The sequence below is a fragment of the Ctenocephalides felis genome, unplaced genomic scaffold (genome assembly GCF_003426905.1).
Source record: "Ctenocephalides felis isolate EL2017-DRISC unplaced genomic scaffold, ASM342690v1 CF-g0.4_SCAFFOLD_03571, whole genome shotgun sequence".
Taxonomy (NCBI): Eukaryota; Metazoa; Arthropoda; class Insecta; order Siphonaptera; family Pulicidae; genus Ctenocephalides; species Ctenocephalides felis.
Genome location: NW_020539725.1, coordinates 44,589,276 through 44,612,621, shown reverse-complemented (window position 1 = coordinate 44,612,621; position 23,346 = coordinate 44,589,276). Strand labels below are relative to the sequence as shown.

At 28.7% G+C, this 23,346-nt stretch overlaps 2 protein-coding genes across 5 annotated transcripts in view; one reads left to right on the top strand and one right to left on the bottom strand.

Moving 5' to 3' along the window:
* The window catches only part of LOC113386825 (acyl-protein thioesterase 1-like), an 87,764-nt gene that overhangs the window by 31,280 nt on the left and 33,138 nt on the right, over nt 1-23,346 (bottom strand). The window lies entirely within an intron of this gene.
* Nucleotides 1,234-21,845, top strand: LOC113386823 (TBC1 domain family member 24). Of its 3 annotated transcripts, XM_026624584.1 has the most exons (12): nt 1,234-1,485; nt 4,159-4,299; nt 13,770-13,972; nt 15,958-16,162; nt 16,480-16,604; nt 16,686-16,832; nt 18,411-18,592; nt 18,695-18,863; nt 19,198-19,284; nt 19,446-19,604; nt 20,586-20,812; nt 21,109-21,845. In XM_026624584.1, exons 2-12 carry the CDS (start codon nt 4,203-4,205, stop codon nt 21,248-21,250), a joined length of 1,743 nt encoding a protein of 580 aa, XP_026480369.1. In that variant the 5' UTR covers nt 1,234-1,485; nt 4,159-4,202; the 3' UTR covers nt 21,251-21,845. The 3 variants fall into 3 exon arrangements, with proteins under 3 accessions (XP_026480369.1, XP_026480370.1, XP_026480368.1); XM_026624585.1 differs by lacking the exon at nt 19,198-19,284; XM_026624583.1 differs by lacking the exons at nt 1,234-1,485; nt 4,159-4,299; nt 19,198-19,284 and adding an exon at nt 10,048-10,282.

Here is a 23,346-nt window from a genome sequence, read left to right as displayed (position 1 = left end):
TTAGTATTTGAAAATTTAAAAAGCGGTCAGAGCAAATAGAATTTATTTACTCCACTCAAAATACTAATATTATATACGCTATCATACAGGGTGCAACAATTATACATTTCGTCATGTATAATATTCTTATACTGGACTGAATGCTTTGAGATTACTTGTTCAGATTATTATAATTCTATTGTATCACTAGTTGCATCAGAAGTAACTTAATCGTGCATGAAATTAGATATTATATATACATCTTGTAAGATTCCTTGCAGTGGAAGGCATTTACATGATCAAATCGGATGAAATGCACTTATTGCAATATTTACTAAAATAAGCTAATCTTAAGACTTTTTATAAAATAAATATAACTATGAATAGAAGATTCATTTATTTTTTTTAGTTTATTTTAAAGTTCCAGACTTTATATCAAAGATTCAATGTGCTTGTTTTATTGCAGACTCAGAGCATTAATTGTACATATAATACTATGGTTGTTTTGCAAAAACTTTCATGTTAAACGAATCTGTTTTATACAAAGTAAAAGATTAAGTATTTAGCAGATTAGAATTATAGCAGTAGTATCAAAAAATTAAAGAAACTTAATTTATAGGCGTTTATTCATTAAAGTATTATATGATTCATTCATTTAAGAGTTTTCATTAATTTATATATCATTTCCATGCTTTTGACAAAAACATACTTAACCAACCTTCCATATAGTATTCGTACAGATTAATATAAAGATAAAAAAAGAGTATACATATTAATATACATAGGTATCAACACATCCATCCACAATCTTTGCTATGGTACAATCGTTTTCAAAATTGTGTTGAATTTTATGAAATTAAGCAGAAATTGATTGTTATGGTTATATGCTGATTGAAAAGTATTAAAAAAGAGTTCATAGTGATCCAGATCGATGTGCCACGTGAATAATTAATTTTCTTGTTAAATCAACGATGACAATTTCCAATGAAAAAATTCTATGCTGAAACTTCTACATTACTAATCTCACTTTTTGATAACATTTTTTACTCATTAACTGAAATCTAAAAGAATCAAGAATGTGCCATTTTTTAGAGAGTTGCCAGATTATAGTGAAACGTCAAATTGAGTACCAAATATTGCAAAGAATGAAAAATATCCCCTTCCTGTCACTTGACAGCTGTCAACACTGTCAATAGATCTTTAATCTGTCACCAGTATCATGATTATAATAGAAGATAATTCATAATAATTTTTGATACGGTCCTATTTATTAAGTTTTCATTTCGTATCAATTTAGGACAAATGTGCGATAATAATGTGCTGTGAAAAATAATAATATAATACGCCTTCTTGTTGTTGTGCGGATGTTCAATAATTTATTGTTTTGTGTCTGTCAAAGTACTTCATGTACTGTTTTAAATCAGCCGAAATGTGTTTCATGTATTTCGAGAGTTTGTTTTGTTTTATAGAAAGTGGTTGATGATATTTTGTGCATTACATGGCAAGGTAAAAATATCCGATAATAATAATTCTATGCTAAAATGTAATATGACATTTGAATTGCATTTATTAGACTCTACAATTGAGTCTCTGCTATACCTTTAGATAAGTACATTTGATTACATAAATATATAAATATAAAAATATATATTTATATCAATAGGGATTACGAATATAAAATCACAATGAATTTGAGTATTTTTTCATTGTGTGGAAGATAAGAGCAATTTATTGATTTTGCTTTCAACTGATTCTTCAAAAAAATCAAAACGTTAATAATTAGAGATGCCTTACTTACTATTAGTTATAAAATGAAAAAATGGTTTAACAATTCATAAGTCAACCAAACCACTGCTAATATTTTCTCCAAAAATCCTCTCAAACAAAGAAAAGAGGTAAAATGATCTTCTGAGATAAGGCTGGGTTTCAGTAACCTGTTATAATTATTTGCTAGTTAGTTTCGCGCCTTTTATATGATTGAATTTAACTTACTGAATTTAATAACTAATAGTAATATTACCAAGTAACGAATACTAATGTTTATTATTTATAGTTGATTAGAAGTAAGAAACAGATGATGCTTTCTTTGTTTTTGTTTTTTTTTCATTGTTGAAGAATCAAGAATATAAGATTAAATGAGTTACATAAAACATTCAGGAATGGCGAAGAAAAGTTTACGAGGATTGAACCACTCCCTTTTGAACTCTTACCACCTGAATAAAAAAAATCCGCGGCCAATATGTTAATCCTCACTTCTACAATTTAGTATTTTTGTTGCAGTCAGAGCTATATTTTGTGCCAGCAACCAAGTAATTTTTGCAAATTGCTAATAAATGAACCAACTCCGACTGAACCGATTTTGAAAATTCAAAAAATATTCTTAAGATTTGAGAAACGCGCTGATCATTTTTTTGCCAAAGATTGGTAGGGTCGTTTGTTTGTAATTGATTGCTAAAATACTTTTAATAAAACTCGACTCGAAGAAGCCTGCGACAAGTGGTTTAATTATAAAAAGTAATTTAAGTTTGGATTAATGGGCCGCGCTTTTTAAAAATACTCTTTATACCATTTTATCGAATGGCTTGTACAAAACTGTATTATGTACCTGCAGTAATTTACATCATTATAATGCACTACAGCAACCTGGTACACTTATGAAATCACACGCAAATTAATATATTGTTTTGCATTGTTATTGATTAACTCGATTATTTACATGTTGAAAAGTTCCAACAACTTGCCTTAAGGCAAAATGCCACTTACACCAAATTAAACTACTAGTCTGATTTTCAGAATACAGAAGATTTTTTACCAAGGTGATTTTTTACATTTCACACTTCCTTAAATTTTTAAAAACACTGTAAAATCGATGGAAACTTTTACATTATTATTAACAAATTGACGAAGATTCATATATGAACATAATGCCAAATTGTTAACAATTTTGTTGCATTGTTTGCAGGAAAGTACATTGTTCTAAAACTGTCAATAACTACAACCATTTGTAGTAAGACAATTTTAATTCAATCTTGAAATAACAACAATGCATTTAGACAAAGAACAATAGCTTATGTTTTTTAAATACTATGTACAAATTCAAGAAATACTATGTAAAAGTTCGTTTACTTTATTCTTAGATCAAGTCTCAAATCGAAGATATGTTCTGATCTCATTTTGAAATAGTTTTCATATATTTAATGGCTTATTTGAAACAATTTTCATGTATTTAATGCTTATTTTCATAAATTAATTAATTAATTCCAAAAATTAGATAATATAGAGAGCAGTGATTAATACAGTGCAATGAAAAGTAAGAAAAGTAAATTATATATATATATATATATAATATATATATATATATATATAAATGTATATGGCAGCTTATCTTTCACAAATAAAGAGATTAAAGCATTTTCTTCACTCAAATCTATTTTTACATCATGTTTATTTTGTTATATTTTTATGATCTTGTGGAGTTTGCTTAATAGGAAACACAAAAACATTGTAAATTATTATTACACGTGGAAAAATTTAAAGTAGTAAAAGTTTTTTATTAATCAAATTTAATTAGTCATTTTAGTTAGCAGAATAAGAAAAGATTTGCAATTCAAAACATCTTATGGGATGCTCTTTGTAATAAACGAGCAATGGATGAAGTCTTTTGTTGAAACACTTTATGATTAGAATTGATCAGTTTTGGAAGTAATTGTCAAGTTTAGAATATGTGAAAAACGTCGATTATATTGGGAAAATATTGTTCTTGAAAAATAAGTTGATAAATATATATCTGAATACTTGAAATACTTGATAAATCAATGCAAAGCTATAACTTATTACTCACTAGGCAATACAAAGCTATAACTTATTATTTAGCTATTTATGCATAGCTAAATTTTACATTTTCTAGTCAATTATTCATAATTTCAAAAGCAACAGTTTCTCAGATAGTTTACTGCAAATTCGATGGCATTTTGTGCAATATTTAACCAATTTATTAGTTATAATCTAAATTAAAAATGTAGTAATTGCAGGCAAATGACTTCGTTTTCAAATCAAATAAATATTTTCATTTCTAAACATTCTGGTCCTAGGACAAGTTGGTGCAGTAAGGCGTGGTTTTTATTCCTTAGAAATTATTCCATTGTAATAACGATAAATAAATTCCATGATTGATTTTAGGAATAGAAGAACTCAAAAATTCTGAAAGGGACAAGTGCGGCGTTATGTTGTCTGGGATAGAGGAGGAGGGAAACATATATGAGGTTTTTCCCCCGCATGTCGATCATACTCAAATTTCAGTCCAGCCGGAATCTTCACCAGGTGAGATTTAAATTTAATTTGATAAAAGCATTTATATAGAGCGAGACTCTTAAATTTGCATCAGTTTTTCGAAATCTGAAGTTAAAATAATTAAAATATGTCAAATCATCATCATGCTCCCAACCCCCATGTGGATTAGTGGTAGAGCTATGGGATTTCAATCAGAGGTTCTAAATTTGATTCTCCGCCTCGGACAACCTGATGGCAACAGTGATGTGTCATGGGTTTTTACTTGAAAATGTAGATTGCCAAGTGGAAATAGCTCTTCCCCAACTTAGATGCACACACATCAATAATAATTCATTAGTATTACAGAAATTGTATTTGAAATCATTACATAGAGATAAAACAACTGTTTCGGTTGCCATTTATAAAAAGGCACAAAGTCGTTTAAGACGTTTTAAACACGTTTTATAGTAGTTGATTTGTGTAGTATTTTAACCTTATCCCAAATTTAATAATATTCCAACTGATGAAGCAAACGATGCTTTATTACAAAGCATTACTCAAGCTCACTTTATACAATTTACTCTTACTATCGAGCACAATTCAAATGAATGAATCAGTCCTTATATTTTCCAAAGAATCAGAGATAATTTAAAAAATGCTATAAATTTTATAGCTTACTACTCTACGATTAGTAATTATTTTAATTAGTACATGCATATTCAGGATGATACGAGGCCCTGATATAAATACTTTGAATTAGTTACTGCGAAATCTTACTGCCAGAGAGCCATCCAAATGTTTACTAAATTTCTTATCTATTAATTCCCTCATATTAACTTTGCTATGCAAATATATTAATATAGATAGATGTTCTTATACATAATTGTACAAGAAACATTTGTATGAAAGTATATCTTTCTAAGTTTCTATACTTGAATCTCTCTATAATTGAATTTGTTATAAATTCTTCAAAGTTAAAGATAATTTTTAATTAATTACTTTTTATGATTCAATACAGATTGAAGTTGTAAAACTTATGAAATAGTATTCAAAATAAGAATTGAAAATGAAGATAAAAATTTACTCTTACGCGAAAAACATCTCTTAAAGTTATGTTTAAGTTACGTTTACATCTCTCCATCACGAAAACAAAAAGCTGAACGGAATCTTTTTATATGAGTTCAAACAGACTTGACAATATGATTTTAATTTTTATTTAACTTTCCAACTGTCTTAGTTGTTACCATACTCAATTAGCGAATAATATGGAAGTGAAAAGCAAAATTCAGGAATTTAGTTAGTATGAACCACAAAATTTGATCGACATTTTTTTAATCGATTTAAATACAAACAATAAGAAATTGCAGCCTTAAGAAATAAAATTGTTTGCAAAAACAAACGCAGATATATTCTATAAGCAATATTTTCAGGGCTTATTTGTGAGTAATTTTTGTCATGTTTCATCCCTAACAAATAAGCTCAGATAATATCATATTCTAAGAAAAAACCAAAAGAAAAGTATTTTATAGTAGACTTCAGAGAATAGATTTTGATTAGTTTTGTGTACAGTAACTAACAAAATAAATCGAAAATGTTATTCATGCAATTTTGGGTATTATTTATGCAAATTTTATTAACTTGCGGAAGGAAAAGTTTGTTTTTGCCAGAAAAAAACGATTCGCTAACATTGTGTTCTCTCTACTTTTCAAGTGATTTTAAATCGTTAAATATCAAATTTGGAAGAGATACATGTGTGTGTGAAAATTTTATTTTTTGTCAATGTTTCTCAACAAAAAACACTGATTTCAAAAAATTAAATGTCCTACCATAACTCGATATACTTCGGGATCACTTAGATAAATATATATTGATTTCTTATTAATTAAGTCCATTTATTACACATATCGGAAAGTTCATGCAACTTGCCTCAAGGCAAAATGCTACATATGCTAGCTTTTTATTATTCTATATTAAGTAAATTATTAGTGTTATTAGTGTTACATGATTTTCAAAAAATATCAGGAAAACGAACGTAAATAGATCATGGCAAAAATGAAATTACAGGTTTGAAAGTATTAATAGATGGAACGGTTGGAGCCATCTAGTATCCATTAACGTATGTTTATTTGTATAATCTTATTATAAACTCATGATACTATATTTGTAATATATTAGAGTCGCTAAATATGCCTCAATTATCGCGTAGGTTATGAAATGTGCTAACAGAAACTATATGCCGTGCGCATCAATAGATTCACTCTTCGCGTTTTTCTTAGCCTAATTTTTGTGCTTATAGTTAGTGTTTTTTATTCAAACATTCAGAACGTTTGCCATATTAGTCATATTTTCTAAGTGAAAGTGATTTAATTTTGTTTATTGTAAAAGTCTAAACTAAAAAGCTGTGTAAAACAAAAAATTAATTTCATAATCGAGGGAAATATTAAGATTTTTTAAAATAATTCTTTAAAGATGACTTTTAATAATTAGGTGGGTGATATCAAATGTGATTAAATCGTGATTATACCTGAGCTATAATGTTATCGATGATGTTAACAAAACACAGTCAATTATTCGATAATTGAGTTTTGTTTTTTTAAAAAAATCTTCAAATATAATTCTCTATTATGAGATTCATGTCAATTATATTTTATTTGTGCATTTTTATTCGAAAGCTTTTTCGTGCCGCGGCATCTTTCTATATTACAAAAATGAGGAAAATTGATTATAATTTTCATCAACTTTTTGTAGTAAAAACATATTTTTTTTGTAGAGTTTGATGAGATAAGGAAATGATAGTATATTTTAAAAGTGTTCACTTTGTGTATTAATCAACATTGACAACAAATAATAAAATCAAGTACATTACATTAATAATATTTGATGATCAATGTAATTAAAACATAATATTCAATATTAATAATGTAATGTGCTTTATTTATTATCAGAGTTAAGTATGAAATCAGAAAGAACATTTAAGTATAAATTCGAATCATTACATATATAGGATTAGTATTTGATTTAAAGAAATGCTTTTATGCCTAATTTTATTCATTAGTGCTTTTAAAGAGGATCATTTGATCACAACTGGTCATATTTTGATTAATATTTTCTAATTATTCCAATACGTTTAGCCTGTTTCTGCACATAAAAATCGCTCAAATTTAGCAAATTATTTATACAAAAGTATGAACGTAAATAAATAACGGAAAGCTAGAAAGAATTACTCTCATGTTTTTCAAGCTCCGAAATGACTTTGCTATATATTACAGAAGCAAAAAATTCGTATATAATATTTACATCTGCAAAAGTTTGAAATAGAATCTAAAATTTTAAGAAAACTTCACGTTTCATATATTTTTTCCATTTAAGGTTTACATTTGATAAACAGTGATCTTAACAAATGCATCCTGCAAAGTACATTATAAAGATTGTAAGTAGCAGTAGAGAATTAGAGTAGGTACTTTCTTACTCGTTCATTTTTACTTATCGTTTTCGAATCACTACAAAGGGTTATCCTCCCCTGGAAGCTGTTTCTTTAACCCGAATAGCGGGATTTATGAAAATCGTCCCGGAGTGTATGTGTTAATTGACTTCACGTGATCTTGTAATCAAATCAGCTATTGTTTTCAGCAAAAAATAAATGCAACTGATTGATAAATTTTATATATGGGATGAAATTCTAATTTTGGAATTCAGATTAAAAAAGAGCTTGTCGATGCAACAATATATGTAGTCTGATTTTTTTATTTTTGAAATTTATTTATTTATTTTATTTGGAATAGTTCATTTTCATATATAAACACATACAAAAATATAAATAAATAAATAGGAAAAGAATGAAACAGCAATAACAATATAGTATAAATTTTTCCTATAAAATATAAAATAAAATTGATTTAGTTCATTTCTAATTTGGAATTTTTATTTAGTTTTTTCATTCGAAAACTTATCTTTCAAAACTAACTTATCCTTTCTTTGTTTTAGAGTGTTAAACCTGAAATTTTTGTATCTATCTAGTTTCATAGTCATAAATATTTTTATGTATTAGGATGCATTTTCATATTTCAATCATTTTATATAGTTGATACATTGTTTCGTTTAATATTTTTTCAGTTGGGGTGAGATGAGGGTAATTAAATGTTGATTCTCCATTCTAGCAGAACCATGCCATTTTTATTGTTATATTAAATTATAATATCATTAACATAAAAGGCATTATTAATTAATACAATATTAATAAATATATCCAAAATATAGGTCTCGGACACTGAAGCTAATGTTTTTGCAAACGAACTTATTGTAATAGTACGTTAGCTTTTTAATTCTCATTATTTTTCCTATTTACACAAAAAAGGAACATAGAAAATCCTGATTATTGACAAGTTAGTGTAAAATTTAGTGCTAACTTTTGTGCTGTGTACACATTTTTAGGTGTAAGATAACGACTTCAATATCCACTGATGATGACATTAAATTAAACGTTTGGAATTAAAGATTAATTTATAAAATCTTTGTTATAATTATATATACATATAAATAACAAAATATTAAAAAATAGTTTTTGAAGAAAAAAGTAGGCTTTTAGTTCAGAAAAATTTAATCATAAATAATAAAAACCAGAAACGGTGGAACAATTTATATATTTTATTTTAATAAGTATAGAAACAAACTGCTCGGTGTAAAATGATATTAACTAGTGGGGCGCAAAAAATTAAAAATTTTTTTTTTTAAAAGATTAACATTTTTGAAAAAAATTTACTCTGAAAAATTAGGTTTTTAAGAAACTATAAATTTGACAAAAATTTACTTTTTTTTGAGAAAAAAAAGACTTTGAAGAAAAGTGTATTTTGAAATATTTTGGAAATTCTGAACGTTTTTTCAAAGCGATCGTACTGCTTTAACTGCATAGAGACGAAATATCGATGCGCGTAAGCGCCGCACCGCCGTCTAACGGATAAGCATTGAAATGTAAACAAACTTAATACTTATTATTAAAATATCTATAAAATATCTGATAATTTGATGTGCATATGCCTAATGATCATTTTTGACCGCCAGATGGCATTTTTTTTTTATTTTTTTTTACTAGATCTCCGAAACCGCTTGACCTGCCTTCATGAAAATTTGATCAGTTCTTCATCTTGTTAATACAAGTAAAATGTTTTTTGAATTATTCAAATCGGACGCTCCGTTCTCCTAAAAACTAAGTTACCGTTTTTGGCACTTTTTGCCCCATATCTTTGCAACGGTTAGACCTGCCTTTGCCAAAAACTAATCAGCACGTCTCCTTACCAATACGAATCGAATGTTTTTTGAATTGTTCAAATCGCTTCATCCGTGTTCTCGAAATCGTCGACGAAAATTTGTATCCGAACACACATACAAACGTAAGGATACATAAAAATTTTCATTTTCGATTTTTTGCGATTACTATAACTTACCCTACGGGAAGTTAATAAAATATATGCATAATTTTAAACGTGGAATATCTATATCTATATCTTATATAAAATCAAATATTTTTGTGCTAACGATTTAATATTAGCGGTGTGGTTATAGAATCCTAATAATATTTTTTTAATACATCCTGTTTAATACATTATACATTAACAACATTAGTAAAAGTGTTTACCTATTATAAATAAAAAATCTGAAAATACATTAGATAGTGATTCATAGAAATTCGTTCTATTACTAAATTTTGTGCAACTTATCAACCAGCTTTTGGTCATTTATCTGCATTTATTGTGATCATTGAGACGATGAGTGGCACGCGTTTTATGAATGAATTTAAATTGCTAGGATTACTGCCGGAAATATGATTTTAAAACAGTACGTCATAAACCGTCAGGTGATTATAAATGTGCTAAATTTGCGATGTTGACTAGTGACGGAGATAATATGCATTACAAGTATAACTTCAATCAAGATTGCAATCGTAGAAATTCTTATAACATAATTGACTACGATGATTGTAACGACAGCTCTTCAAGGACGACGCGGGGTACTGAATGCATTAATATTAGTATTACAGGTAATTTGAGATCATATGATTTATTTTGACAGCTTTTTATAATATAAACATTGTATACAATTGTATCTGCTTCTTCTATTGTCATTGTAGTTTCATAGATATCAGAATCATATTCAGAATCAGGATATTTGATCGTTTGAATTTGTTTATATGCATCATTTGCTCCAGGAGAATAAATAATAGTTGAATTAAATTTTAATCCAGATTTATTGAGATTGTTTAAAAAAACTAGCGAATAATGTTAAATATTTTTAAAATAATTATTGAATTTTTTTAAATATTCTATCCGCATCCAAACAATTTACAATTTTATCACAATAACTTAAGAATTATGATTATTATTTGTGATATTAAATACAGCTCACACAAAGCTCATGTGCATTATGCCATCAAATGGATGATAAACTGCATAAAGATTGTAAGATTGCATTATACAATATATGAAATTCTTCAGGAATCGTCAAAAATTTCTATTTCTACTGATCCAAAGTTTATAAACAATATTAAGTTTGCAAGGCTATATTATAAAATATATTTGAGTTTTTAGGCATAGTCGAAAAATATTATTTTTTTGCCCCAGGCTTATATTTAACGAAATCAATTTTGAATAAATATCAAAAATCATTTCAGATTTTAACTCCTATAAAAAATTTTAATTATCAATTTCTGAATATTTTTTTATTAATTTTTCGCATTCGCCTACAAATGTTTTCTATTACTCCAGGGCTGCCTTAACACGACTCATGTGATATTTAATATATGAAAGAATATTTTTTGTTTTTTATTGCTCGTCCCACTGTTTAGGATTTTATTTTAATATTAGTCAAACTTGTTCGTGAAAATTAAATTGGTATTTGAACGTGTTAAACACGAATAATTGCTTGCAATATAAATACAATTAACAACAATTAAACAAATGCGTCGTAGGTGTACCCATAAGCAGCCACAAAATATAAATCACCATTGAAATTCAGTACGAAAAAAATCTTATAAAAACAGATTCGATTGTGATTGAGATATATTACGGGTGAAGACAATAGAATTAACCAAAACAAGAATATAATGATTTTAATTTTGAAACACATATTTATGATGAATTTATATGAATAAATACTAAAACTTTTTATCGGTCAAAATTACGCGCATTTTACAGAATTCAAATTACTCTTGTTTTTATTATTGGCATTAGCAATATTTATTATCACAGCAAACATTAATAAATATGGCTACAATCATCATTGCAATGGGGGAACGTCCTTAAAGTGAGCCCCCCTTTGATACATCAATTAATCGATATGAACAGAAATTTGATGAACCTAATAATAAAATTATAGTTGCGACTAAAAAATAATAATTAAGTAAATTTAAAAGCCTCGATAATAAATGTGATTGAAATTTCATCATAATTATTGCCCCTTTGCCTAATATATATATAATCATTTTCTATTGGAAACATTTGTGATGTATATTTTCAAGTGAGGAAGAATACAACTAACTAGATCATGATATGAGATTGTCCACGTGCACCCCTTTGAAAATGGTTAAAAATAACATATATTGACTTTTCAGAAGTGAACACTAAGAAAACAAGATACATTTAAATTAATTAGTAACGTTTCTTTGATTATAGTGTGAGAGACTTGCAAGAGATCACACATTTCAATAATTTTATGGGAACAACACATAAATCACCTTGGTACAAATGTTTCGAATATCATACAGCCACAATCACGACCATAATATTTTAGTTTATATGGTTTAGGGATTATTTATAATTTTTTGATTTCAAATAATTCATGTGCAAAACTAAGAAAAATCAATTACATATTAAATTTGACTTGAGCATTTGTACTTAACACACTATAGGCGGGCCCCGTAAAATTACTCATCGGACCAAACTGATATGTGTAGCGGGCAAATCGCGAGTAACACGAGTGCTCTTTCCGTCGCCTCGCATGAACACAACTGGCTGTCACATTAAACACACTTTTTTTATAACTCTTTTTCTGTTTTTTAAAAAAAACCGTCTGGTTGTTTTGAACTATAAAAAATGTATTTAATTAATGCATAATTGAACATAAAACTAACAAAATCTAGTGGCGTATGGCATCGTACCTTAAGGCAAATTGCTGAAACTTCCTGTATCGTAACGAAATGTTCGAGGAATATTGAGTATTGAATGAAATATTTTTTTCCTAAAGCAATTGTTTCGTCAACATAATCAGAGTGTTTTTTGAATCATTCAATTCGGATGCTTATTTCTCTCAAAAACTGACATTTTGTCTACATTTAGCTTCATATCTTTGAAATGGCTGAACCTGCCTTTGCCAAAAACTGATCACGACTTCTCCCAATCATTACTATTTGCTCCGTATCTCCGTAACGGCTGGACCTGGTTCTGCCAAAAGCTAATCAGCACATCTTCATAGCAATAGAATCGAATGTTTTTTGAACCATTCAAATCGGTTGATCCGTGCGCCCGAAAACGTGAACGAAAAAATGCGGCCACCAAAAACACACACGCACACACATAGACACATCAATTTTTTCTGAGGTATGCCAAAATGTTCAGAAACCTCCAAACTCCAAACCGTGGAAAAATGCAAAAAAAGTTATTCTTGATTTTCCGCTCATTACTATATATAGGTTAGTTATAACTAATCTATGGAAAGTTAAAAATTTAACGTACAGTAGATATATAAACTACTATTTACATGGGTGAAATTTATGGAAAAAATCACCCTTATAAAAAGGTGCTGGGACTCGAATAGCAAAAATAGCTGAACCACTTCAATTACACTATTTGGTTGCAAAACAGCTTTGACCTAAAAATGATTCAATAATTGGAGAATTGTCAAATTTTGGCCACTCCACTTCTTCATTGTCACTGTCACTATTTTCAGAATCTCTGAAAATAATCGTTAAAACTCTACGTGTTCTAGGATGAAAAAAATCTTCATCACTCTGACATACACTACCAAAATCAGTGATATCAAAATCACTTCGAATTTGTGATAAATTATCGGCGCAAACTTTACTATCGCTGTCCGATGCCATTATTTTATTATTGCAAATAACAATGTAAAAAAAAGTTGAACTATACAAATCTGACTAATAACTGAAATATTTGATAAAATATATATTGAACACCCTTTTATTGTTGTAAATTCTGCATATTTATCTACAAAACAAATTGCGAGTAGCTTGCATGAAAAGAAACTTGAAGATAAAACATATTGTTTCTTATCCTTATTCTTATTCCATAAGTCTTTCAATACGTAAATCTAGAAATCTAATTAAATCTAGAAAAAAGTACCAAATGTCATATGCAAACCGATCAAATAAATGTATTTTGACCCGCTTTTAAAGTTAGTCTATTCAAAGCGTAATAATACCTTGCCCGCCGATAAGCAACAGTCCTCGCAGAACGTAATTTTACGCTGCCCGCCTATAGTGTGTTAAGATAATTCTTTTATTACCGTTACAGGAAAGAAGCCGTCTTTAAAATCATTTGAAGACATAAAAACCTTATTGACGCAAGGTCGTAAACGTGAAGTGAAATTAGCTCTAAGAGAGAACTCATGGCCGGTGACCAGCATCGTGCGCTCCCAGCTATGGCCTTTGCTCTGCGCACAACACCAAATTGGAAAGACCATGTTAGATGGTTTCTATTGGGATATGGTGAACCAGGTAAAAACTAAACTGATGGAATAAAAACTATCTGAAACCTATAATATATATTAAAGGTTTCAGATAGTTTTATAAATACAAAAGTCCAAATTTAGGTTTGCGTTAATAACCATGAGAATAGAGGTTATAATGCTTCATACAAAGTTAAAATGATCTTAGATTTTGAATTTTGAATATAATTTTAAAACGACGCTCCCAATATTATTTAATACGCTGGGTATATTACGTTTATAATACATTGCAAACAATATTAACTTGTGCTAAATATATAGAGTTTATAGAATGCGTTTTATAAAATATTCATTACATATTTTTAATGTATCAGAGTGTTAAATTTTAATTTTTCATAATAAAAAGCTTTTAGATCCTAGCATTCGCTATTTTGAAATTAAAATTTTATGTTACAATTCGATATTTTATTATTGTAATATACATATTATATATCCTAGGTAACGGAGCTATAATTTTTCAATTAGACCTTTATTTAAATAGATGCTTTAAGGTATCCGTTCTTCGAAATCATTTTCATCTTCCGAAAGAAGTAGTTTGTTTTAGCCAACAAATATTACAAGATTACGACAAGTAGTTTAATTATAGAAATAAGTTTGGAATAATGGTTTGCGCTTTTAGAATATACACCTTGTATATTCGTGTTCGTGCTCTATAATGAATACAATACAGAAATTATAAGCGTGTTTGTAAGATATCTATTCGAAATTTAGTATAAACTTTATATTTAAAATAAATGGTTAAAAATTTGATCGCAACCATTTTAAAGGTTGCTGATTTTTAATTCTTAAATGTGATTAAGACAATTATTGACTAAGTGATTAAGACAATTATCAACAAATTGCCCTTTATGTCTAGTTTCAACAGTCAAGCCATTCATTTTTAATAAACAATCAAACATGTAATTTTTATCCAATCAATATTCACCAATTTAAAGTCTTTTCTTCATAATTTTTTTCTTTTTATTTTTTTTTATTTTAAAAAAAAACAGCAATCAGAACCTTACGTGCTGTGAGCTGTTGGGTTGAAACTCCTTACTCCGTATTTTTTTTAGATGGTAATCCATCCATATTTGATGATTTTGTTATTAGAATTAATCTAACAGGGCTGACATTTTATTGGTGAAGCAATGCCGGGCAGGGGCTATTTTCACTTGGAAACATATTGCTATCTATATTTCCAAGCGAAGATCGTTGTCAATGTTACCTGACAACAGGCTGCCCAAAGTGGCTATCGAACCCGGGACCTCTTGAAACAAGTCCCGTCGCTCTTAACCGCTTACCTACGGGCGAGTCCCTCTTTATAAATTTTGCCAATAAAAAGTATTTAGATTAGGAGAAAACTAAATTTGAAATTGTAATGTAAACTATTATTTAATTTTTGTATGCAAGCTGCCGTATCTTGACCTTATGATAATAAATTCTGACCTAAAACTAAAATAGCTATGAAGTGAAGCTCACAATTTGTAAGCAGTTACTCAAAACTTTGGAGATTTATCTTAGGGTTTGAGGAAAATTGTATGAATTTATAATAAACAAAATTCCAATCTAAAATTTATACAAATGCTTTCTAGTTCGTCCTAATATATAATAATAAAAACGATGGACTAAGTTTGAGTAATGTTTATAAAATATTAATCCATGAAACCAGTGGGCCAAAATACCTGCAAGTCACGTTCGGCCCAATGCGATTTGTTTTTGGACCGTCTAAAGGCCATAGTAAAAGCAAAGGGTGATAATATCGAGCAAAAGTGAATTGTTTTTAAATGTTGTATTATTTTTACACATTTTGTACTTTGAATCGAGTAAAAGTAATTTTCTAAACTGAATTTATGGCTTTTTCAATTGGTTACACTTGGAGTGCCGGACCCTGTATGATCTGCTGATACGTATTCTTTTGTTATTTAATCCATATGTTATGGTATTTACAACACTTGTAGGAAGAAATCTTTAACTTGATTTTTTTTGTTCATTTAGGTGTTTGGAACAACAGAGTTGCCAAATAAAGCCATCCTACTGCCGCAGTTCGTTGACGCTTCCCATTGCTTGCCATACCACTTAAGTTTAAGAGGAAGAGGTGTGGCCGATAGAGTCGTATCGGTTCTTGGTTATGCCTGTCCAGATATCACGTACAGTCCTAGTCTTTATCCTATATGCACATTACTGCTTCATTTCATGTCAGGTGAGTACCCTAATTGTTCTTCGTTATGTTCAGAATCTCAGTCGTGCCTATCCAAGATGAAATTTATACTCGTTTTTGCTATATCCAAGTTGAGGATTTGAAATCTTTAGTGTTTATTGTGAAGCCTTAACTTTTTTTTGCATAGCATTTCAAAATCAATGGTTTTACTTGGATTTCCACCTTATATAGAAGATAATTAGTTTTGCGGTGATTCTGGGTTTATTTAGCTCTTCTGATTTTATTTAGTTTTAGTCATCGACATTCTGTTGTCAATTGTGTACTTTAATATTTTTTTAATATTCTTCTACTTTATTCAGAAGAGGAATGTTATCACTGCCTGGCTAGTCTTGTTGCTGCCCGTGACAAAGTCTTCATTACACAAACTAAGCTTCTGTATGAAGTAACATGGAAAACAGTTATGCAGATAGCGAAAAAATATGCTGTAAGTCATCTTAATATATTATGCTAAGTGTGTTCACAATTAATTAAAATAAAATTTAATGTTTCATGGATTTTATTTTAGAAAGCTGCCACAGCATATCTAACACGACAATGCTCTGAATCCAGAGTTGAACGAATATACATGGACTGGATGTGGTGGATTTTGGCTGGTCTGCCATTTGCACATCTTGTTCGTGTAATGGACTGCTTCTTCCATGAAGGAATTAAGGTTTTTATAACTATTTTTTATTATGATTTTATAACTTCAAACTACAGTAAACGATATTACAAATATTGTTCGAAAATTTTGATGTAAATGATTTCTATTGATTATCGTGTAATGAATAAGGTTGGTTAATGACTCAACATGAAGTATACATTGCTAACCATTTATTGTTTCTTGTATTTGTCATTTATTCGTAAAATATTTTATCTACAGCGCTATATAAAAACTCATTGTTGCCCACTACCCCTTGGGGGTGGTCAATTTCTGTAGAAATATATAGAACGAAAATTAAAACTTTCTCGAGTACTTTAAGATAAAGAGTGTTAGAAGAAAGCTAGTAACAAAATATATAAATTCTAATATATATCTAATTATTTGAACTAGTTTAATTATTTTATATTAAACACACTAATATATATTGAAAATTGATAGCAGTTCAGATGCTTCTCACCAAAGATCCTGATTTTGACGCCAAGCATATTTAGACCAAAGTAAAATATTGTACATAATCTCAAATAATGATTTGAGAGTGGATAGTGTGGTGAGTAATGCTGAGTGGGTAATGATTAGGACAATTCTTCAAATACTTAACAATAATACGATACTTTATTTTTTACGTGGAGATCTATGATAACTCAACGAGGAAGTTAAAATTTTGTTCAGATTCTCTTGGAATGAATTCTTGAATAATGTAGAAAGTACATAAGATTTTTAGCCATTTTTATGTCAGTTTTTTAAAATGGTGAAAGTATAATGAAAATAGACAGGTGCACATTCCAGCATGAAATTGTGTGTATACTGCCACACTTCCACTGAGTAGAGAAAAGTATATTTCAATTTTCAACAATGAAGTAAATCAACATTTTTAAATTTTTTCAACTATCCATAAATTTGAAAGATATCCATATGGAAAATTCTGATGAATTATAGTGGTGGTAACATTAAATTTGGAAAAGAGTTCGCAAAGGATTAAATCATAATGAATAGAATTGGAGACATCAATGCACAAGCAGTAATCAGTTATTACTAATAACTGAATGCTATTTATAACAAATATTTTACAAAGTTATTTTCTCTCACTCAATCAACTGAGATAAAAACTAATATATAAGGAACAAGATATGGATAATCTATTATATTATAAAAATGAAATTCAATTTATCGTTTTGAAATCTTGGGATAAGGGAGAACTATGCTCGGATTTATATGCCCAAAAAGACTTCTTTGTTCATAAATGACAATACAAGAAACAATATAACTTGTTTTTTTACAATTTTTATTACTCAGATATTAATATTCGAAACCATATTTATTTTAAATAATGAGATTTGATAAATGATATCTAACATCGAATTTACTTAATAGTCTACAATTTTCATTTACGCAGGTTTATACTAATGCACAAATCGATACATTTATTGCGCAAAGTATATGTTAAAAATTAACTGCAACTGGATATCCAAGGCCAGTATTCAATAGTAGCAAATGAAATAAATCAATAATTAATCATTCTCATACATATTTATATATTTTTAAATCTTTGTTATTTCTTCATTTTTAGTATATTTTTTTATTCACCAGGTTTGGTATCGAGTGGCGATTGCAATTTTGCAATTATTCTATAAGCATTGCAATACCCAGAACTCAGTATGGGCAAATGAACTCAATAATGGGGCGGAAAGTGCAATCATGAAGTTTTCTCAGAATATTCCCGTTTCTCCGACAAAATTATTGCGGACTTCATTCAGTATTAGAGCACTAAGGTACAATAGTCAACGTAGTCAACGATGTTTTATCATAACAAAAAAAATTCCAGGCACATGCATGTAGGTAAATATTTATTAATGTTTTTTTTTCAACTTCAGTTCAGCCTACATATCGAGGGTTTTTATCAAGACAGAAATGGTTCTGAAAAGTAGATCAGTATTAAATGGATCGCGGCACCTGGTTCGATCACGATCCAACGACAACTTGCCGACTAGTCAAAGTCAAGTCAACATTCAAATGATGTCTCACACGCTCACAATTAGAGAGGTTAGTTTATGTATTTAAAATGTACTCTTACGGAATCAGAAGCTTCTTCTACGTTTTTCTGTACTTATCGCATTTAAATTTAATTCTAAATAAACAAAACAAGCATCAGTCTTGGAATCGCTATAGAGTGAAATATATAACAATTTATGTTCAATGAGCTACTTCATTGCTCATTGATCATATATATTAAACGGTTGAAAATATCCAATAAAAGATTGGATTCGATCACATTAATATGGGGTTTTACAAGGATACCCATTGAGTCACAACTGGTTTCATGTCACATGTTAAATTTTCTATTTATTATTCACGCTGCTTTGCTAAAAACATTAAGGGACAACATTCACCTGGTCCTCGTGCTTTGTCAATGGGTTTTTATCCCATTCAAAGGATCAATTCTCAGGTTGTAGATCAGGAGAAAGTAAGTGTCTGGATTAGTCGATGTATGTGTTAATTTTAATTAGTGCTACAATTAGTATAGTATATAATTTTATTTACTTTAAATGTTTAATTATCATTAGTATTTTATATTATGATTTTACTATCAAAACCCTTATTAACTGAAGTTTTCAAATATTTCAGCTTTTTACGCTTTGGTCTTGGCTACCAGTAAGAATTACGATGTATCAGCCAATTTTACTTTATACGACAGAAGAACATGGGTGTTCTCTTACAACGTTCTATTTCCGAGTCGAACAACATGAACCGACGTTACTAATGATCAAAACATGTAATAACGAGGTATGTTTTTATTAAAAAAACTTTATATAATAATAGAAATTTGAGAAATTATATCATACTTTTTATATAAAATATGCGATGACGCAACTTCAAAAAATACATATTTAAATGAGTGCATGTTGCAAAAATTTTATGTACAATACTAGCAAAACAATTATTTATATTATGGAAATGAGTAAATTTATAAAAGATAATTTCCATCTGTATAAAAATATATTAAAATTTATTGATTACAAAACTCTAGAAATGCCATGACATTTTGTTTTTATAAAAATCCAAAAACAATGCTCAGTTGATTCCCACATACTCCCCGCTCAATGTTGATCTCAAGCCAGTTCGAAAGGTGATCAGAAACACGTTGTATTTATTTGATGGGAAGATCGATTGTAGGAGTGTTGTGAATTTGACATCCCTTGTTTGATATGACCTGAAGTCTTGGCATAAAAAATAGGCCGGTGAAAAACTGGTAGTCAGAACTAGTTATGGTGTCAGCGATGAGTAGAGGTCTGGACATACTGAATAAATATACCGACGGAAGTCCGGTGCCAGGGCTTGTAAACGCGTTAGCCCCTGATGACCCGAGGACTGGGCGTACTTTTAGGGTAGCCAATGGAAGACCAGTGATTAGCGCGTTGCACCAGAATCTATATTTGTAAATTCATGATCCGCGCATATTTGCATCTTCATTTCAACGTCGTTGGTCACCAATATGTATAAAAATATATTAAAATTTTTTCATTACAAAACTCTAGAAATGTCACGACATTTTGTTGTTATAAAAATCTAAAAACAATGTTCACCTGATTCCTACAATATTTATACTTTGAGAAACCGAAAATAAAAAAAAAACCAGTTTTGACTTGTTTTGACAATGAATGCTTGAAGTCTGAAATTGGGGAACCTGGGAATAATTAATTGAGCCTAAAGAATATGAACTTGTACATAAAGGTTTAATTGGGTTTAATATTATTTTTCTTATAGGTGTTTGGTGCTTACTGTTCTTCCCGTTGGTATGAGCGCAATATGAAAGATGATCGAGGAAACAGACAAGCTTATTTTGGAACGGGAGAAACATTTTTATTTTCATTATATCCAGAACGTGCCAAGTATCCTTGGGTAGGAATGGGAAGTGGTGACAAAGAGTCACTTGGCCATGCTGCTGAACTGTTTATGGCAGCCGATTCGAAAATGATCACGATCGGCGGAGGGTAAGTCTAAATTAATAAGAATTTTAAAATAAACCACTTCTCATAGGCCTATAATATTATGAAATGTACTTTTTGACTATCAATTATTTCACTATGCAAAGTTTTATCAAAATCCCAGAATAGTAAACCTGGGATCAACCCCAACTCAATCGATTCATGATAAACAATTCATAGCTCACAATAAATATATTTTTTTCTAGTTACCTAGCTTTTCAACAACAATAACATGTACTATATGCTATATCCAAAGAAATATAAGGTTCAATTATTATTTATATAATTATTTCTATTTTCAGGCAAGGGCAAGCGATTTGGATGGATGAAAACATTCGCTTTGGCAAAACCGATCATTGCCAAACATTTAACAATCCCCCACTGTGTGCAAGTGGTGATTTTGAGGTTCGAGTTTTGGAAGTCTATGGGTTCTCTGGAGCATGAGATTTGTAATTATTTATTGAAGAGTTATGAAGAAAATTGTAAATATATTTAAATATATTATGACATATGTCTGTGTGGAACATTTATATAGTCTTGTGTAATATTGTTATCTTTCGATATATTATGATACCTATTTTTGAATTCCGCATGAGTACAACAATAGGTCCTCATAATACATCATAATAATTCTATTAAATAATGCTATCAGCATTATTATGTTATTTCAATGTATATTGTTTGCAATTATTGTATTGTGTACATAGATATCTATGATCAATGTTTATCTACTACTAATTTAGTTTTAAAATAATTATTATGCCTATATATTTGATGTCTGATAAATTTTTAGTCACTAGGTAGCACTAAGTAGGAGTTATAAAAATTAATTATCGTGATGTTATTCGACTGTTGATTTGCGATTAAAATAATGCATAAATATATTCGTTATTTGTTATTAAATACAAGTTTTTAATATTAAAGTGCGGCGTATCAAAAATAAACTATTCCAACTAGCTAAATTTAAACTAACAAGTCATCAGTGAAATCAGAAATTTGATTCTAGCATCAACATACAGCTCACGAATATCAGAAACAAGAGCTGAGATTATGAACACATTCAATTAAGAAATATATACACATATAAACACTTTAAATCAAAACTATTGAATTGAATTGAAAACATGAATGTTTAACATGTTACTCTTAAAATATTTTGGGTGTGCTGATAAAATGTATATTACTGTCAGTATATCACATGATCATGGTTAAATCAGTATTTTTCATTTTGTTCATATTTCAATACTCTAATTTTTACAATAGTCATGAATATGTGATCGACTTTGGATTTTTCTTATTGTTTTAAAAACATTGACTAGTAGCATTCATTTTATCAGCATATCATTGAAAGGATGGCATATATATCAAGTATGTTACAGTATTTTTAATCACAGCCAATCAAATTTTATACCTCAAATAAATTTCACAAATTATAAACTGGCAAAACTACCATAAGATCAAAATAGTTATATAAAAAAGATATTTTACTTCTCGCAATTGTAATGGGTATTTAACAGCATCCAAAATCTACTTCCGATACTTTTTTATTTATTGTAAAGTTTCATTTTGATTAAAATTAAATTTATAAGACATCCGAGAATTGCTTTGCATTGCATTGCATTACTTCTTGGTAAAGAATTAATTCATTACTCAATATCTTTTTTTAGTAAGATTTATTTCTGTTAAAGATTTCAGATCGAATTACATAAATATTCAGTAATGAGGTTAAATAAAATGATTTGAACTAATTAAAAAAATGTTGAATACCTTATTCAAAATCTATTTGTGCACAAATTTATAATATTGTTAAAGAGAAGAGCAATGAATAAATACACTCATGTAGAATTTCTAAAAGTCATTAGTTAGTAAATCTAAATAAAATTTTCTTTACGAAAAATCATCAGATTTAAAACAACATTAGAGTTATTGTATTAGTTCAATGTTTTGTTTAACAGTCATTGGGTTATTTTTTCCTATTGAATGCAATTTCTTATTGTTAGATATTGCCACATTTTTATTCATTAAGAGAACAATCTTAAAGTGTTATCAATCATAAATATCTACCGATATGGTTAACCCATATAATGTTATAAAGTTAGCAAGAGAATTTTGATAAAAAAACTAAATCGAATAAACATAATTGAATAGTCATTTGCTAATCGATTGATTATAATAGCCATCACTTGCTAATAGACCGATGACCACAAAGTATTTATAAGTTGTGAGTTGTGATATATCCATGTTAAACTATTTAGAATTCTAGAATCAAACATCGACCAATGCATTGTAAATTCGCCAAGGTTGTGACTACATTCTCATATGGTCATTTTGGCTGAACGCTGATTTTTATTAATTAATTTTTAATTCAGGACCCATTAAAAATATTCAATTAGTTACGTGGTTCAACCGATTCTGTATTAATAGATGTGCTTGATTAATTAATTGAATGTCTTTCATATAAGGTTTTACTGAAAATGCACAAATATTCAGCCTTTTTCTACATACTCCCTATTTATTGCCAAAGTTTATATTTGTACAGA

What these genes read in the sequence shown, in the direction of transcription:
- LOC113386823 (XM_026624584.1), top strand. Translation starts at nt 4,203, where the DNA reads ATGTTGTCTGGGATAGAGGAGGAGGGAAACATATATGAGGTTTTTCCC. An exon ending in AGATAGCGAAAAAATATGCT is followed by an intron (nt 16,605 to 16,685) that starts GTAAGTCATCTT and finishes ATTTTATTTTAG; the next exon opens with AAAGCTGCCACAGCATATCT. An exon ending in TTCAGTATTAGAGCACTAAG is followed by an intron (nt 18,593 to 18,694) that starts GTACAATAGTCA and finishes TTTCAACTTCAG; the next exon opens with TTCAGCCTACATATCGAGGG.